Source organism: Aethalodelphis obliquidens, unplaced genomic scaffold (genome assembly GCF_003676395.1).
Source record: "Aethalodelphis obliquidens isolate GAN/ISIS:26980383/991018 unplaced genomic scaffold, ASM367639v1 scaffold2, whole genome shotgun sequence".
Classification (NCBI taxonomy): Eukaryota; Metazoa; Chordata; class Mammalia; order Artiodactyla; family Delphinidae; genus Aethalodelphis; species Aethalodelphis obliquidens.
The window spans coordinates 44,139,634-44,158,825 of record NW_020837946.1 but is presented as its reverse complement, the minus strand read 5'-3'; the positions used below and the strand labels follow the sequence as shown (position 1 = coordinate 44,158,825).

Sequence of the window (19,192 nt, the reverse complement as noted above, 5' to 3'; positions counted from 1 at the left end):
ATTGAGAGAAAAGTTGCAGGGGAAGGCGGTATCCACAGTCTAGCAGGACCATGGTGTGATGACTGGGTTTCAACATCTGATTCTTTTCTTAGGTTGAAATTGGTTTATCAGATCTGGAAGTGACTGGACTCTGTAGTGCTGAGTCACACACTCAATTTGCTAAGAAACTGCTATGTAAAACCCATAATACTAATGTATTAACTTAAGAGAAATGATGGAGGGTCTAGGATAGTTGAGCTTGCTGATCCTTACCTTCTCTGTGTTGATCAAATTACAATGAAAGCCAGATCCAAATTATAACGATTGTTTAGCACAATGGAATGGAAGCAATAGAAATGAGTTTGGTGCTTTTAACAGCTAATATTTCAGGCCTGATGCACCCCTTTCCACTTGAGTCACATACCTGCCTTATGTTCTTCATAGGTTGGATTGTGCTAAAAATACACTGTCATTTGCCTTTCTCTTCTTAAAGTTTCTTTGCTGACAAATATTTTTTGATGTGGAACATTCTTTCATTAATGGTAATACCATCAATCAGGTATCATCTTTGGAAGATATTTTGCTTTTTATTTCGTTTGCAGAACGATTATGCTTATTTTACAAATTTACTGCTTTTTAAAAATTGTGTTAAAATATATGTTAACAAAATCACCATTTTAAACAGTTCAGTGGCAATAAGTACATTCACATTGTTGTGCAGCGGTCACTACCATCCATCTCCAAAACTTTTTCATCTTCCCCAGCTGAAACTCTGTATCCATTAAACACTAATTTCCCATTTCCCTTTCATCTCAGCCCCTGGCAACCACCATTCTTTCTGTCCTTATGACTTTGACTACTCTAGGTACCTCATGTAAGTGGGCTCACACGGTACTTGTCCTTTCGTGACTGGCTTATTTCACTTAGCATTAATGTCAAGGTTCATCCAGTGTGGTAGTATGTCTCAGAATTTCCTTCCTTTTAAAGCTAAATAATATTCCATTGTGTACATACACCATATTTTGTTTATGCATTCATCTGACAGTGGACACTTCGGTTACCTCCACCTTCTGACTGTTATGAATAGTGCTGGTATAAACGTGGGTCGTACAAGTATCTTTTCAAGTCCCTGCTTTCACTTCTTTGGGATATATACCCAGAAGTGGAATTGCTGGATCATATGGTAATTGTGTTTATTTTTTTGAGAATTTGCCATACTCAGATGACCTTATTTTTCAAGTGTGTGGGGTCTACATGTTTTGGCAGTAGAGGGAGAGGGTGAATTTCTTTGTTGCTTCCGTAAACTCCCTATGACCATTAAGCACCATGATAGAAGCATGCGTTTGATAATTCAAAGGAGGGACAGATGTTTCAAAGCAGAATCACTGTATCAGGTTTTCATGTAGTAGCTGGTATACTCGTATTTTCCTGGGCAATAGCCAATAAATCATCTGCTCTTCTGTTTCCATTTAAAAAATTACAAAATGAAGAAGATAATGCATGCTTATCTTGCAAAATCTTCAAGTTTTTCAAAAAAGTGTTGTCAAAAAATTTATAACTATATAGTTGGAAAGTCAGAATATTTATATATTATAAAATTCCTCTCATATTTTAGAGTTCATTCTAGTGTTAATGATGTAGTTTCCTTACTTATATTCTTGAATTTGAGAAGAATGTATTTTTATCAATGTAATTATGCAGTTAAAGGACATAGTAATAAAATTGGCTTATCTGCTAACTTAAAATTATATAGAACTTTAGAGCTACAGGTTGAGCCACTTTCATAACCATTAGTTGTTTATTAAAGACTTGAATGAGTCAAGAAATAGAATAAATTACACTGCTATACTGAACATAAAATAAAATCCAAATATATTTTTACTAAACTATTTTTTAATTATGAAATATTTTAGATTATGAAAAAGTGTCAAGAATAATATAGTCAACTTTTGTGAACCCAACACCCAATTTAAGAGCTAAAGTATCACCCAATATAGTTGAGCTTTCTGGGTACTGTATACCCAAGATATTCAGTATTCTAAATTTGATGTTTATAATTCTTATACATTCACCTGTAGCTAAACAAAAGCTTTTAAACCCCATATAACAAACTATCTGCTGAATCATTTTTAACTGGAACTGAAATTAGGGAGTAAAATAAAAACCTGAGACATCTCACTTTTTGACATCAAGCAAAATAAAGGGTTTATCTTTGCTATTCTCTTACCTACCTTACTTCCCTGTCCAGTGCTACTCAAAAATTCCTTTTATTTTACCTAGACTTGTCTTCTCACTACTAAATTCGTTTACATTTCCAACATCAATATGTAATATCCATGTAACTGTTTTGGGAATTACACTTTTCTATCTGTCCTGTTAGAAAGATTATTAAACTGCATTGGTCTATACTGGGTTGCTGCATTTGTCTTTTGCAGGATTAGCATGAGGGTATTTTGGAGTCATATTTACTAGTGATATATACTAAAATAGGAAACATACTATAAGAGAAATATATTGCATGAGAAGATTCACCTTCAGCTAGACAAGATGAATCAATAGGCTAAAATCTAACAACATGGGGATCTATAGAAAAAATAAGAAATCTTAGACTCTGTTTTAATAAATCCATTAAATAAGTACATGAAGGGAAAGCCACCATTGAACAGCGCTACATGTTGGGACTTGAGGTTTTAGAGACCATAAAGTGAATCAGTGATACGTGGCTCTCAAAATAGCTAAAATAATAGGCTGCATTAAAAATAAAAAGTATCCAGAACAAGGGAAGTGGTACTGTTGTAGTGACATCACATCTATCACCTCTTGTAATTAGCTTAGGGCTATATAATAATAAATTGCAACTTACAGCAAGCAGAATTACCAGGATCATGGGAGAAATTTGAAACCATATCATATGGAAAATGGTGAAGGCTCTGGTAATACTCAGTGCTGTTGATAACAGTTTAAAAGGTAACTAATTGAGGAGTTATACAGAATAAGGATTAAATTTTGGCTCATTGTAAAACATGTTATAAATTCCATAACAAAAATGCAGCCTTGTAAGTTGTAAGTCTTCCTTTCTTAGTCCTAACACAGAACTGAATAGAGGTGTCAATGAAACTGAATAGAGGGTTGATGAAAATTCAAGGTAAAGGATGGGGCTGAATTATAGCCTCTAAGATCTTTTTCCAACTCTCAGCATCATATAGTTTTGTAAGGCTAATTCATACAGATATTAGTTAAGGAGATAGCTATGCCCCTTCAGGATCTTTCTAGTTTAATTGACAATAGTGACATAAACCTAAAAAATACCATTCTATGTTTAAAAAAGAATAAAGGATGGGGCAAATCAAAAGAACACAGGAGTGGGCTTCCCTGGTGGCGCAGTGGTTGAGAGTCCGCCTGCCGATGCAGGGGACAACGGTTTGTGCCCCGGTCTGGGAAGATCCCACATGCTGCGGAGCGGCTAGGCCCGTGAGTCATGGCCGCTGAGCCTGCACATCCGGAGCCTGTGCTCCACAACGGGAGAGGCCACAACAGTGAGAGGCCCGCGTACCGGGAAAAAAAAAAAAAAAATTCCTACAACAGAGTGGGCCCTCAAATATCTACTGAATAAATATCTTTAAAACACTGAAGGGCAAAAGTAGGGAAGACAGCAGAAGACCTGTATTAGAGGCAGATTTCTAACTCTGAAGTCTGTGCAAAAAATATAAGCCTTTTGAAATAAACTTTAAATGAAGAAAAACAAAAGAATATTTTTTAGCTACCTTAATTTTACAAATTCAGTTGCTTTAAAAAAAAAACTTGAAAAATTTAAGTGTAACTCGATGACTGATTTTGGAAAGCTTTTGCAATAACCTTACACCAAAGAAAAATTTATTAAAGTACAGATTACTGGTTATTTAAAAATACATGAGAAAAGACAAACATACAAAAGCATTATCATACAACTGATTTCTAAACTCAATACTTTTGAAATACAAAACAATGATCATTACCCCCAAAAGTCAGTTTGAAACAAATTGATTTTTAAGTTGGTATTATAATTCTTTTCACTCAATTTTGCTTACAAATGTTACTAGGTTTTTCAGTTTCGCCACATATACTTTTTTTGACATGTTTATTTCTCAAAGTAGAATATAGTTATTTCTTGCAATTAACGTCAGCAACTATAGAAAGCTTCTCTTAAGTCACAAGGATTCAGTATATACGGTTGCTGCTTTGGAAATAGTTACCATTCTGAGTTATCTATACTAAGACTCATGTATTGACAGGCAAAATGTTAATGGGCAAAGTATGGAGATTGAGAGCAGGATGACTAAGAAAAGATATCTTTTACTGCAGACCTGCTAAAAAAAGACTCCATTATTTACTCTGATAGTATTGCTAGAGAAGCAGTTTCTGCCAGATCACAGGTTGGCTATGTAGTTGTCCATTTTAAATTTCCATCGCTAAAGAATGGCAGACTTCAACAATTAGATTGCTCAACCAAATCAGCAGACCTTTAAGCTACCATATACTTTAATTACGAGAAATAAATTATTTTCTTAATTAGGTTAGCAGCCTTGTATCTGGAAAGGCAGCAAAACCCACTTTGTTCCAAAATTAGAAGGCCGACTCAGAGGCTGCTTCTAAGGTGCCTAACTATCTTCTATCATCAATCAGTCGTGAAGGTGGACCTTCATGAACTCAGTAACTTAATAAATGTAAAAATGAACTCATCTAAACACAATGTTGAGCCTGCAAAACCAAAAAAGTACATTCATAAGGTAGGAATTGGTTTGTATAAAACAAGAGGATATATATCCTCTTATATAACACAAAAGGAATATGCATGGTAATAAAAACAATCTATAATAAACTTGCAAAGAAATGATTCTGGTTTACATGTAACTCTGCTTAAACTGACCATGACTGAATGATTAAACATTTTCTTCTCTTAACATAATGCCCATTCATTATAAGCTAAGCTGGACTTAGTTTCTTATAAATCTCTTATTTCCTTGGATTTATCTACTACACCTTTACTTTATAGCCATTTAACTTATAAGCTGGGCCTGCCCAGCCTGCCTCTGAAGCCTCTCTACAGAAGGATACCAGATGCATTTAACAAAGGCATCTTCTCATAAGAATCTGCACTTCAAAACAGCAATATGAAGAACCAGCAATTGGCTCTCCAATGTAGCTACCTCTCATTTCACATTATCACAGAAACAGTGCAGTTTAGTAACCATTCCTTCCTTACAGAAAACTCAGTAGCTGTAAAAATTTTTGTTGTTTCAAAACACATTTCAATACTTATTAATTCCAAAGATCCGAACACCATGTAGCTGTGGCATTTTGGGAATTAGCACACTCAGAAGAGAAGCTGTGTTTAAGATGAAGTGAGTTGGATCATACTTCGTATAGAAACTTGCCAGAAAATATCTGTAGAAATACAAGTTAAGAATATATATATAACATCTAAAAGTGAAATTACTTAGAATTTTTAAAATATTTAAAGGTAGGAAAAAGGCCACTGAAACATAAATACCTAAAAGCAGAACCATTTCTTTGAGCACTAAAACAAGAGCAAAAGTTTTAGTTTGGGGGCCTAAATTAATTTTATTTGGGATTTAAACATTTGTTTAATGGAGGCATATATGCACATTTTGCTTTTCTGCAATCGTGTTAAATGTATTTAATGCAAGACAGTTACTATAGTCTTTAACGTAGAAGGCTTTCAAACTAGGGGTCATGTGCTTCCTGAAACTTCAGGTGTAGTTTTGTATCTATGTGTATATATCTGAAGAGAAAGTCCAGATTCAAAGCATCCATCATATTCTCAAACAGTTTTGTGACCCACCAAAAGGTTAAAAACTACTGCTGTAAAGTTGTGAAAAATGGGTGTTAGTGCATTAGTAGAGTTTAGCATCTTTGAAAGAAAACAAATACTTGACTGCCCTTTTGATGTTCTCATTTCCATACTGAAGTTAACAGGTATATAACCAGTATAACGGGAAACTTGAGAGACACTATTGTAAAATTCCAGCTGTTTTGCTATAACCGAACATATGTATATATATATTCAAAGACATCCAATATCCGAGAATTTGTTTTAAGAAGCCTAAGCCACCTTTAAGACCACAGATCATCGAGTCAGAATGCCTAGTTTGACCCAAGGGTACATCAAAATGAAGACACATCATGAGGCCACTAAAAGAGTATCCTAAAACATCATACCTTACTTGATGATAACTAAGAAGTTACTATGCACAAGGGTGTTTGTCTAATTAGTACTTTTAGAGTACACAGAAAAGTATTTTAATAGTGTTTCCTCTAAAGGAGTGATAAGTATCTTGTGTAATATGGTTAGAAAAGAACAGCTATTTTCCAAGTACAACTAAAAACATCAGAGAGCTGTACACATTATTTTCAGAACCATCTAAATTGAGAAATTCTATACTCTTCCACCTGTTTCACAAACTATAGTCAGAAAATTCATTCTTGAGAATAAACCATATTCCTCAATCCTTACTTTAAATCCTGTCTTCCTGCTTTCATATACTTGAAGACTGTTCATACTTCCTTAACTGAACAATATAGGATACCATTTACATTCAGTAAGCTCATTTAATTTCTCATCATCATTACAGGTTTAATCTGTAATCTGATATGTTAGAAATAATAAATCTTCTTGGAATGGCTTCTCCTCCTCATAGCATATGTCTCCTTTATGTCTTTTAATAAAAACTGATTGTGTGTGTGGATCATATGAAAATTACTTGACTCTTACAAAAACCTACACAACCCTCCAAGGGGATGCAAAACCCAGGTAGGAATCAGTGTGGTAGCATTTATCTGCCAAAGGGTATACTAGAAAGAGACCTGTATTAGAAGCTAGAAGTTTAGGGTTTAACCTGGGCTATTGATTCCAACTAGCTACAAGATCTGGATGAAGATGATGCATTTGAATCTGTTTATCTAAAAACCTGGGATAATATTACTCATCCTACCTACCTGACAAATGATCAAATAAGAAAATGTAAATGCACTCTGAAAAATATCAATGCTACACAGATGGCTTTAATGCTGTTTCCTCAGTTATATAAGGAATTTAATCACAGAATATTTAAAATCATACCTGTTTGTCAAAAGTACACTTTAAGAAATATGGGTGTTGTACACAGGTACCTCTTAGTTAGGCTTTTAAGTGATATCACCTTTTTTGTGATAGCTTCTATTGAAAATTCAGCATATGTCAGGCTTTTTACATGTGCAGTTGACCCTTGAACAATGAGGGTTTGAACTGCACAGGTCCACTTACAGATGGATATTTTTCAATAGTAAATACCACAGTACTACATGATCCACAGTTACTACACAATCCGCAGTTAGTTGAATCCGAGGATGTGGAAATGGGGATACAGAAGGCTGACTATGTAAGTTATACTTGGATTTTTAACTGCACAGAGGGCGGGTGCCTATAACCCCCACATTGTTCAAGGGTTAACTGTATTATAATGCAATCCTAAACATTTTATAGATGAGGAAACTGAGACTTTCAATAATATGGCCAAAAGTCACATAGCTAGAGAGTAGTAGAGCTAAGATACAAATTTAGGGCTGTTTGAATAACCATTATTCTTGTTATTGCATTAATCTTTGTTAGGCCATACAAATAATTTTTCTTTTGACATGAATTTTATGTGGGACTAAAACAATTAAAAACTTAAAAAATTTCCTCCCAAGTGCTATAAATATAAGGAAAAAGAAATCTACCACTTTATGATTACTTTATTCTTTTCATTTGAAAATGTCTTCCCTAACTTAAACACCTGTCTAAAACCTACCCTAAGTCCTAGTTTAAGGAATTCTAATGCCTCCAAGAAGTCTTTCCAGCTGCTGCAGACTGTACTGATTCTATAATGGATATATAAATCTATGTCTATATCTATATATATAGAGAGAGAGATATCTATATATATGTATCTCCTTTGTGGTATCGAGTGTTTGATTAGGATATATGCGAAACATCCATTATATGAAAGCAACTGAGTGTGGAATTCAAAGCAATCTATGTACTTATAAATTCTTTGCAGAAATAAACATAATAATAGAGAAATAATACAAAGTGACAATAAATAAGGGATATATAACAACTGCTATGGATTTCAAAGCAGAGCATTATCATTGAAGGCTGGTTGCTAAGGAAAAGACCTCACTGGTAAGGTCACAATTTAAATCTTGAAAGAAAAATAAGACAGATAAATTAAGAAAGGAGAAGGCATTTCAGGTGGGAAAATGACTTGAACAAAGGCATAGAAATAGGACTATACATGAAGTATTTAAGAAATGCTGCTTAGAAGAGTGTGACCAGGTAGGAGTTGGGTGAGGGTAAAATAGTCACATAAAGGAAAAATGAGGTAGGAACCATTTTGTGGAGGACCCTGAATATCAGGTAATAGGAGGAAATTACATGCCATATATAAGGTTAGATGTTTTACAGATAGGTATTATCTCATTTATTTCTTACAGCATCAGATTGAGTTAGGTACCATTGGCTAGAATTTTATTTATGAGCAAACCAAGCAGGCTGAGTGATAGGTACAGGATTCAGCCTGGGTCTGTCCTACAATGAAAGCCTAATCTCTCTTTTCTCTAAACCATACTGTCTCTCCCAAGGAGTCGGAACATCCAGATGTGGCAGGTGGTCAATGAAATTCATCTGAAATCATCCAAATCCTTGTTTATGGAGATTAATCTGATAGTAGAATACAGAACAAGACTATGTGTTTAGTATTCTTGCAAGCAGCTTAAAGACATGAACTAGGATATATTTAACTTGTATTCTAGAATGTCTTGTCATACTGATAAACATGTAAGGTTGTCTCCATATATATTTGACTGAAGTGAAAACTGGTTTATTACCAGCTTGTTAAAAATTTTGCCTGTATTTTATAATCTCTATGAAGTAGCAATTTACTGATACAGGTTTTCAACAAAATATTCTGTTTCTATTTCAAATTTAATCTAATAAAAGGATGGCTTCCTCTCATCCAATCCTCCTCATACCTGAAAATTTCCACCACTTACAGAATTATTGGAGAAATTGTGAAAAACTTCCGTGAAGATGTAAACTGTACTCCATAGTCCAGTTGTTCCCAATGAGTTAGGAGCCTCGCTTTACCCTGGTCAGGAGTTTCAAATGGTGTTCCTTTTACTGCATGCAAAAATACATACATCCCCTGGAAAACAAGCAAGGGGGTATATAATAAATATCAAATACAAAATTAGTATTTGCCAGTTAGCATTAAGACAGTTGCAGACTGTGACAGAGAGCGTGATTAACTTGACAGCTCAAGTTTTAAGATTTCATATTGTGAAAGACTGGCCGGTTTCTTCAGAGTAAAACAAAACTTCCAGGGGCTTACGTGCAAATATTATTTGCTGAAAACCACTCTAAGTCAACTAAAAGTAACCTGTTTTCATCTCCTATTAAATTGAAAAGAAACGAAAAGTACCATCAGGGTAGCTTTGCATCATTACATTTAGATTTTCTAACACATTTCCTGTTGGGAGATAGAATTACCTTTTCTCCAATGTGTAGGAAAGTTTAGAGTGTCATATTAGTAAATCTGATGATACTTATAAAATGATAAAAACATACAAGTTGGAAAATAATAATAAACAAAATCTCTGTATCGGGGAAAATTGTTTTGAAAATATTTAATATTAGGACTGTTTTTGTCTCAATAGTTCTTTTCCAAAGCAACAAAGATGGTTTGATGTAGTAAGTATAACGTTCAACACAATTTACTTTTAAAATCACCACTGTACCTCAATAGTCTTTTGAAGTTAGTTTTTAAAAATCAAAGTAAAAAACATTACTAAAAGCCATTCTGTCCAGCGATATGTTTAAGCATCTAATTTTGTGGTTAATTAGGGGAAAAAAACTAATGTATACTAGATGTGGTTTACTTGAGATGCCCATTTAGATTGATAGTTAATGCTTCATTGCAGGATCACTGTCTGAGGCACTGGTAACAGAATAAAGCCTATATATGGTCATGAAACAGCTTTACTTATTAAAGTCATGATGTGATATCATTTTTTTTACTTCAACTTTTAATAAATATATGAAAAAAATAGAAATATTAGTGATTTGAAATTTTACATTATTCTACTAGGTTAAGAGAGCCCTTCTTTTCAAAGTTTAGTCTGTCTGCTTCCTAGTTATTCCATTAGGCAATTTAAAAGTTGTTTACCTACAGTAACACTTAAGCAACAGAGGAATGGATTCATGTTCAATTGGATATAACTCTACAAACATTTAATAAGTGGCTAATATATACAGGACACAGGACCTATATGCATATATGAAATTGAACAAGACATGTCCAATGCCTTGAAAAAGTTCAATCTTCTAAGAGATGGTAAGAAAAAAAAAAAGATATGCATAAACAACTACAATGTAGGGCAGAAATTACTATCAAAGGTACAATCAAAGTACTCAGGAAATGCAGAGGAGGGAAAGGTTCCTTGTTGCTGAGGCTAAAGCCTTGATGGTTCCTTGTCACCTACCTCAGTCTTGAAGGTTCAGCTCAAATGATAACTCCTTAGTGAAGCCCTTCTCATTAGCAATAATTAACCTGTTGCCTATGTACATATATATAATTTTATTGAAAAGACTTTTACTATAGCACAACATATTGTCTTAAAGTTGTTTACATAATGTTTGTTTTCCCATTAGCCTGACTACCTCAGGAACAAGGGCTCATACAAAGCAAGTATTAGATATTAAGCCAAGATGACATTAAGCCAAGGAATGTTTATTGTGTAAGCACAAGAAACCATTTTCACATGGGTTTTAAAAGAGACTATGAAACAGAAATTGTATGCTTTCAAATTCTCAGGAGAATGTGACCCAAAAAAGTTAAGAATCTCTACTCTAGACCATACATGTGTTAGAATTATCAAAGAGAAAGAAGAACAGTCCTCTAATTATTTACTTCAAACCACATACACTCACCAGTGTTCAGAATATAATATTCAAATAGTTTATGTATTTTTAATGAGTAAGAATAAAATCTTATCTAACCATTTATCTTCTACTCCATTTTTATTTTTAATAGTTTTTCTATAAAATTTTAGTGATGGATGATTTATACCCACATTAAAAGAATTAGGGAAAAAAGTATATATAGCTCATAGTTAGCCCTTAACAAATATTTACTGGCTCAAAATGAAGAGAATTCTCTTTCATTTTAAAAGCTAGGATAAGAATTTTGTGAAGTATTAAAACTTCTAAGAGTGAACTGTAGCACTGAGTAAAAACAATTGCTGTAGGTTTCTACTATATGGTTCAGAAAGACAGAGACCATGTTTTTTCTTTTTTCCCATATTTGGTCTATTTTCCCATGTTTAAAAGCATGCAGTATGTATTTCACATTTTTAATTGGTTTAATGTAGGCTAACTTCAAAAGAAATTTACATTTGGCATCATGTAATTGCCACATCTATGGCTGGTTAGTCAGGTTTTTAGTGGAGGACTAAGAAGTCAGAAGTTTGCTTCCCTACTTGTTCTCATTTCCTGTCCTTTGTCCATGGCCATATACTGTGCCTCAGTCTCAGTCAACCAACTGAAAACATGAAGGGAGGAGATGACTTCTAAAGTACATTTAATACATGTGCCACTGGAGAAGGGAAAATTATGTGAGAACAGACTAATTTATTCAGCAAACATTTAAATAGGTCTTTAGAGATAAAAACAAAAGAAAGATAAACTGCTAATTATAAAAGGATAATAAATTCATGAAAAAAATGCAGCATGGGACTTTCGTAGCTTCCTAGAAGAGGTGACACTTGAGTAGTTTTCCTGGAGAAACAGGAATTAGCCAGGCAGAGTAGGAAGGAGGAAGAGGTATTAAAATAGTGGAAGAAGAGCCTAAGCCAAAGCAAAAAGGTGAGAGAAGACGATTTTCATTATTGTAGAGCACAGCTTGTGTTTGGAGAGATGTTAAGATTGGGTCTCTTTCTTGCCTCTGTAGTATTATCAACTGGTCTTGTATGCCACACAAAGAACTTGGCATTTTACTATGAATGTAACAAGGAATCACTGAAGGACTTTAGAGTGTGACCTGAACAAACATGAATTTCAAAAATATCACCCTGCCAAATTGGAATGAAGGAAAGTAGAGTAGAGAAGCGTCAAAGAGACCACTTGATCTACTGGTGTAATCTACCTGAGGGGAAAGAAGAGCATAAAATTATAGCAATGCCCATAAGGATCAAGTTGAAGACAGTAAAGCAGTAGAATAGACAAGGCTTTGACTAAATGGATGTGGAATATAAAGGAAAAAGAGTTACCCTAAGTCTAGGGTGACTATATATACTAGTTTGCCATGGGTGGTCCTGATTTACACTTACTCTCTTGGAGTAGTTATTACTAGAGCTCTCTTTTACTCTCAAAACAGTCTCTGTTTGGATAATACATTATATTAATCACTTTACCTCTGACATTCAGCTGTGTGGCTTGGCTTACTGGGCAGATAGTGGTACCTTTAGATTAGATTAGGAACAAAATCCAGGAACAGATTGTGGTGGGTGGTAAGGGATATATCAGGAATGAATTCAATTTATACTTGTTTGGTTTAAGGTACAAGGTGATCTGGCAATATTAATATGGTCATCATCATTTAACAGGTAGAAACTGAAAATACAGATAGATGAAGTAACCTAGATAAAATATATATCATAAGAAGAGATGAAGAAAAGAACCTTGAGGGCTTCTCTGGTGGCGCAGTGGTTGAGAGTCTGCCTGCTGATGCAGGGGACAAGGGTTCGTGCCCCGGTCCGGGAAGATCCCACATGCCACGGAGCGGCTAGGCCCGTGAGCCATGGCCGCTGAGCCTGCGCTTCCGGAGCCTGTGCTCCGCAACGGGAGAGGCCACAACAGTGAGAGGCCCGTGTACCACAAAAAAAAAAAGAACCTTGACAACAGCAATATTTAAGAGAGGAAAAGAGAAAACCGTGCAAGAGGAAATAGTAAAGGAAAGATCAGAAATATATCTAGGAAAAAGCAATCCCATGGAAGCCAAAGGAAAAGAATTCCAATAAAAGGGATATGATTAGTGTCAAATATTTCAGAGAAGTCACTATTTAAAAACAGTGTTTTTAAACACTTCCTTCCAAAGTCTATCACATAAAATGGACTAAAGGGACATTCACTGATCTCTACCACATCATCTTTGTCATCCTCCAGTCAACTTCAAATGCTTTCCAGAAGATATAAATAATATCAATTTTTTAAAAACCTATTTCTCCTACATTTTTCTGTCTTAAAGTTCTAAGCTCTTCATTTTGGTAAATCTTTAAACAAATATATAGTTAATCTGGATTCAATTAAAAGTCTCAATTAACCAGATTTCTCCCCTTTCATTCTACTTTAATAGGCTGTTAAAGACAAGAAAAGTCACTATCATGTTTTGTTTTGTTTTGTTTTTAAACAGGCAATTTCCAGGGCTGCATAATATGGTCAGTAGAGTCAATCTAACCTCTGGTACTTTGTAGAGCTATCATATAATACAAAAGAGCAATAGTCAACAGGAAGAATCTAAGGCACCATAAGTTTCTGAATCATATAAGGTATGATTAAGCTCAAAATTTCTGTACTGAAATAGAAAAGTATATATATACAATTTAGAAAGGATTTAAGCCAAAGATGTTCATTAGACTCCAGTTAACCAAAAAACACAATTACTTCCTCTGATACATTTTGGTTAATCAATATATTATAGTGGCCTGAATTACAGTGTCTTATAATTTTTGCTAAAATGCCCTACTTTTTTTCAGATTTTACAAAACCAACAGGAGAAAAAAATGTCTTACTTACAAATAGGGTCCAATGTTTAAATATAAAGTGATAGGAAAAATATAATCTTATTCCAGGTAAGAATTCTTCAAAATTGTCATATATACTAAAAATCACTGAACTGTACACTTTAAATGGGTGAATTTTATATCTCAATCAAACTGTTTAAAAAAACTGAGTCATGTGTTTTTCTTCTTGTAACATAAAACTTTAAGCTTTTTAAAAAACTGTGTTTAAATACACTAACATAACATGGACCATTTAGCCACTCTTAAGCTTACAGTTCATAGTATTCAGTGCATTCACAATGTTACACAACCATCACCACCATCCATCTCCACAACTCTTTTCGTCTTGCAAAACAGTACCTTCCCATTGCTGCCTTGCCCAGTCTCTGTAAAACCATTAAACCTTAAGTGTTCAGTATAAGGTGAAATTCTTACCAGATTATGTATAACATTTGTTAAGGTCCAGGCAACAGGAACACTGAAGAAGGGAATACTGAGTAAAACGATATGAAGCAAGCCAACTCCCAAAGCATATGTCAGCCACATACCCCGGCTGTTCATTACACGGGTATTTGGATTCACCTCACTGTGGGCAACTCCAACATTCATGTTTGCGCTGTAGGAATGCAATGGGATGAATCAACACTGATATAACTGGAAATCTAAATATTCCTAATTCTGACATGACAAAATAAGTGTTACTGGGATTATTTTTTTACCTCATCATTCTGAAATAGAACAAACAGACCCTCCAAAATATGCTACTTGCAGATGCTGACGAGGGCAGTAAATAATTCTTAACATCTAACTCCCCAGTAAGACAAGCAAGACTTATTTTTATGCTTCTTGTTGAAAAAATAAACAGTTAAAATGCCTTTCCTAAAGCTTGTCTTCAAGCATGTTTGTTTTACTAAATGAAGTAATGGGCAGGAAAACGCAAACTGAAAGAGAAAACCTACATTTTCTTAAGAGTGTAAAGTGAAAACTCAGGAGGTAAATTTACCAACAGAATAATATATTAAAAAGCAAAGCTGACCTAACCAGTCTGTTCTGAGTAGCCAGACTTACATTTAATGTAGTGAGTGTTGTGTCCATAGAGTGGTCAGAGTTCAAATCACTCCTTTAAGAGTACTGAAGCTGCGAAGAACATAATGAGGTGGAAATTTTACATGGTCAAGGGATAAGGTTTGTTTCTCAACCTAGTGATACAATTAGGTTTAAACAAGGAGTCTTTCTTCTGCGTATTTTAACTCTAGTCACCTTCCCTAAAACTTTGGTTTTCTCTCATTCTTTCCTTCCTTCTTCCCCTCCCTCCCTTCTTCCTTTCTTTCTGAGATTGGGGGTGGGGGGAGCAGAGCATATATTTCGAACAGCTCTGATTTAAAAATATATAAACACTTTCTATTACAGAGTTGGCCCTGAGAGAGGAATTTCTCCGAACCCCGTCCATCAAGTGTTCCGGAGTACAATGGCCCTTCTCCCTCCAAAAATCTATAGGCTTACGGTGATGAAAGTTGGTTGCACTGAAACAAAGCAAAACCTCAGATTTAAATGTGTAGAAAGTCCCTCCAATCCAAACATCCACCGTGCATGTTACATTCTTTTTATACGCTATAAGTTATACTTAGAACGTGCCTCCACTCAAGATGCCTTTCCCATTTTCGACAGGATAGAAAAAAAAAAAAAAAGCTCGAAAGTAGGCTTAAAATTTACATCTGAGCTGGAAGGCAAAGACTGACTCTATCCCAGGCCAGAAAACCCTTCCACGGAGTCTGCCACGCCACTTCAGGACTGGCAAACAATGACTTCAGAGAGCGAAGAGCCTCTCGGCTCTGCCCTCGCGATGCCGGGCGACCCACAGCGACGCCCCCTCCCCCCCGCTGCCATCACCGGCAGCCTTCCCCGGCGGCCGGAGCTCCCAGCTACTGGAAGCTCAGCAAAAGCCGCCGCTGCTGTGGCCACAGTGCCCCCCGCCCCGCCCCTTTCTTCTCGGAGCTGCACATCCCGTCAGGGCCAGGACGCGACGACGGGGATTTGGGGGGCAAGCCTTGGGGGCCACTTGGCCCGCACGTCCTGACAGGGCGCCGCGGACGGAGCAGGAGTCCACTCTTTCCCTTCAAGCCAACCCGGGCCCGCCAGCAGCTCCCCACTGCCCGGGCAGCAGCACAGTCCCGGCGGCCGTTCGTGCCCACTCACCCGCCGCCCCACTCCCGGCGGCTGGCTCGGAGCAGTATCAGCTCCGCTGTGGCTGCAGTGCCGACGGCTGCGCCTCCTCAGGCAGAACGCGAGTGGTCAGCCCCAGCGCGGCGCGGCGCGGCGCGGCGCAGCTTGCGGAAGCTTTCAGGGCGGAACGCGCTGCCAGGGCATTGGCTGAGGACGGCGCCAATCACACGTTCGCCAGGCAGGGCGGGATTAAGGGCGGTGTGCTCGGTGCCTGCCCCGCCCCGCGTACGTTGTGGGTGAGTCGGGGATCCGCCAGGCCGGGCCTGGGCTCTGGGTGGCACGCTGGCTGGTCTGCTAGTGGATTGTTGTTGCCCACCTCGCGCGAGCAAGAAGGTAGTGTCGTGTGGCTAACGGGTATTCATTCTTATATCGTAAGCTCGAGAGCCTCCTCCCCTCCACTTGTCCCGGTCGGGGCGGGAGCGCCGGCGGCCGCAGTGGGCGCCCCTCCCCCCCCCTCGCGGGGCGGGAAGCGGACGAAGCCCGGCTCGCGAGCGCGCACACCTGGAGAGCGGTCTCCCAGCAGGTGTGGGCTGCTTAATGTCTGATTTGGACTTCCCTGACTAAATGGTGTTTAGGCCTTTGTTGCAGCCCATTCCTCAGATCCTTCTGGGTGCAGATCTTAAAGTTGTTTGCCAGGAAGAAACTTTAACCCCTGACGGCCGTAACTCAGCCTGTCTAGAGTGTGAGTGAGGGGTTTTATAATATTGTAGGTTGTGGCATCATGCAAGTGGCAGAAGCAAACTTTTCGGTTAACCATGATTTTTACTGGTGTCATTCTGGGTCTGTCTACACGCTGAAGACAGGTACTTGTGTTATATGCTGAGGAAATGTGGGGTTTTTTAATTCATATTGCTGAAATAACTTACAATGGCTTTTCAAAATTGGTGTAAGAGAATGTTGACTGTATATACACATATATGTGTACATATATTGCATTTCTAATGGCCTTATAAAACCAATTAGGTTAGATTTATTACGTTTTTTTAAAAAATAATTATTTCATTGTGTGCTTCCTAAAGTTTATCTATGAGTTCTCTGATCTTTACTTCTTTTTTAGGTACACTGTTAGCCTTAACTGAATTTCTTGATCGTCAGCACTCTTTCAGTAGTGTTTGATTTACCTCTCAGCAAATATAGAAGACTGATTCCTGGCATTCTTAGACATTCTTTGCTGTGAGTCGTAAGCCTGATATCAACCCTTCCACTTTTCAAAAGATGCCGTTTGGTACACATACGGTGGAATGCTTGTTATGTTCCAGAGGTTGTGCTAGGGATATGAGATGAATATATCCTCAGAGAACTCTCAGCCAGGAGGAAGGGACAGAAATCCAATACTTAGAATAATCTGTGATGAGTTTGGGGTTAGAAATAAGGAAAAGGTGCTCTGGGAGTACAGAGGAAGGACTGCCTAATCTGTTGGGGCAGGGGTTGGAGCTGGTAAGAAAGGCTTCCTCGAGGAGGTGATACTTGAACTAAATCTAGAAGGATGGTGAGAAGTCATCAGTAGAGAAAGGAAACCTTATGAGCCAAGGAAGGAGTCACTGCCATCACATTAAGAGAGACAAGTTGCATAGTATGACTGGCCTAGTGTGCATTTGGAGAAGAGTGGGATGAGATTAGAAAGACAGAGGTTCAATTGTAAGGAGTTTGGATTTAACATAGTTAGTAATTGGAAATATTTATAAAATTTTAAGTAGGATAGCAACATGATTAAATGTAAATTATAGAAAGAATCCTGTAGGTGGTTGAGATTCCAGGCAAGCTGTCAATTAGCTGGTTATTGCAATAGGTCAGGGGAAAATTGTTGAAGGGCTGAACAGAGGCAGTAGCCATAGGGATAGAGAGGAAAGAACTAGTTTGAGAAATATTTAGGTAGTAAGAGAGGCAGGAGTGGGTGGCAGGATGTAGAGAGTGAGGAGAATTTCAAGGATGACTCAAGGTTTCTAATTTTGCTTTGTGAGACTGGATGAGCATAGCCTTTGGAGTCAAACATGACAAAATATGCAGGTGTGCATCTGTCACTTAATAGTTGTGTGATCTTGGAACAAGCGATCAAGCTTTTAAATCCTGTTTGTGATAGAGGAATGACACTAAGCTTGTTGTGAGGATTAACTGGAATAATTATATATATGAATATATTTAAGTAACTTATGTTAGCTGTTATTTTTATTATCAAATAAATATAGCAAGAAAGACACTTAATTAGAGAAAGATCTGATCTCTTTAGGACATGTTGAGTTTAGGGTGCCTTTCGGTCATCTAAATGATGATATTTAGAAAGTAGTTGGAAATAAGGCCCTGGATTCTAGAAAAAAGCCTGGTTAGGAGATACAAGTGATGAAGGGGATGATATGGAGTCCAGTTAAAATAGAATACGTAAAGGGAAGGAGTTAAGGCAATGGTGACTTGATGGGAAGGAGGTCACTTTTCCTAATGTTTTACCTTGGCATGAGGTAGGTGCCGATAAAATTATTTTTCGTGGCCACTTCATTAATAATTATGAAGTACTCACCTTGAGTGAAGTACTCTGATTACTCTGTGTTGCATCCAGAAGTATATAATTCCGTGCATTTAGAGGCTGTATAGGTCAGGACAGGGGTGTGATAAGCAAGCCAAGTTCTTTCGGAATGGGAGGAAAGGGTCATTCCTGGCTGGGTGATCAGAAAGGACCATGTTACAAATGATATTGAAACCGGGTCTAGAATGATAAATAGTATTGCATTAGGAGAAAGTGGAGGTGCAAATAGGGTGGGATTGCTGGCAAAGGAAGATTGAAGTTTTTGACTTGGTCACTAAGAACGGTGAGTTATTAAGAGAAATAGCAAAGTTAAGTGGGAGGTATGGAGGGCGGAACAAGAAGATAAGTTCTATTTTATAAACATTTTGAGGTAGTAGTGACACTGATTGTAAGAAATGCCTGTCTTAACTCGGGAAGAGAGAGATCACTGTTGAGATGTAGATTTAGATGTTATTCTATAACATCTAAGTTTATAGGTTTTGGGTATATAAGAAGAGGGGAGAGGGATTAGGGAATGCCCATTTTTCTGGGAAGAGAGTGAAGAAAACACGAAGAGATCCAAGAGTTATTGATGGATGGTATAATCCTTGAGAACAGGCAGTATCATCAATGTCA

The 19,192-nt window shown here is 37.0% G+C and overlaps 2 protein-coding genes across 11 annotated transcripts in view; one reads left to right on the top strand and one right to left on the bottom strand.

Annotated features, from left to right (window-relative positions):
• Positions 1 to 3,830: 3,830 nt before the first annotated feature.
• On the bottom strand, positions 3,831 to 16,159 carry ORMDL1 (ORMDL sphingolipid biosynthesis regulator 1). Of its 2 annotated transcripts, XM_027125986.1 has the most exons (5): positions 16,033 to 16,157; positions 14,905 to 14,973; positions 14,272 to 14,452; positions 9,052 to 9,203; positions 3,831 to 5,403 (listed from the first exon to the last, which is right to left on the bottom strand). In XM_027125986.1, the coding sequence occupies exons 3-5, from the start codon at positions 14,443 to 14,445 to the stop codon at positions 5,268 to 5,270; spliced, it is 462 nt and encodes a 153-aa protein (XP_026981787.1). In that variant the 5' UTR covers positions 14,446 to 14,452; positions 14,905 to 14,973; positions 16,033 to 16,157; the 3' UTR covers positions 3,831 to 5,267. The 2 variants fall into 2 exon arrangements, with proteins under 2 accessions (XP_026981787.1, XP_026981798.1); XM_027125997.1 differs by lacking the exon at positions 14,905 to 14,973 and having other exon boundaries at positions 16,033 to 16,159.
• Positions 16,160 to 16,296: 137 nt separating this feature from the next.
• The window catches only part of PMS1 (PMS1 homolog 1, mismatch repair system component), a 98,809-nt gene continuing 95,913 nt past the window's right edge, over positions 16,297 to 19,192 (top strand). For 8 of the 9 annotated variants that reach the window (XR_003436992.1, XR_003436994.1, XM_027125920.1 and 5 more), the window contains exons 1-2: positions 16,297 to 16,392; positions 17,117 to 17,232. The gene's annotated coding sequence lies outside the window, so the exon portion shown is untranslated. The remainder of the gene's footprint in view (positions 16,393 to 17,116; positions 17,233 to 19,192) is intronic. The other variant, XM_027125910.1, reaches the window with a different exon arrangement.

Bases quoted from the DNA above. Each gene is read 5' to 3' on its own strand.
- ORMDL1 (XM_027125997.1), bottom strand. From the start codon at position 14,445: ATGAATGTTGGAGTTGCCCACAGTGAGGTGAATCCAAATACCCGTGTA. The intron at 9,204-14,271 runs GTAAGAATTTCA...CTTGTTTTCCAG, and splicing joins CAAATGTTATACATAATCTG to GGGATGTATGTATTTTTGCA. The intron at 5,404-9,051 runs GTAAGTGGTGGA...GTATTTCTACAG, and splicing joins ACAATTTCTCCAATAATTCT to ATATTTTCTGGCAAGTTTCT.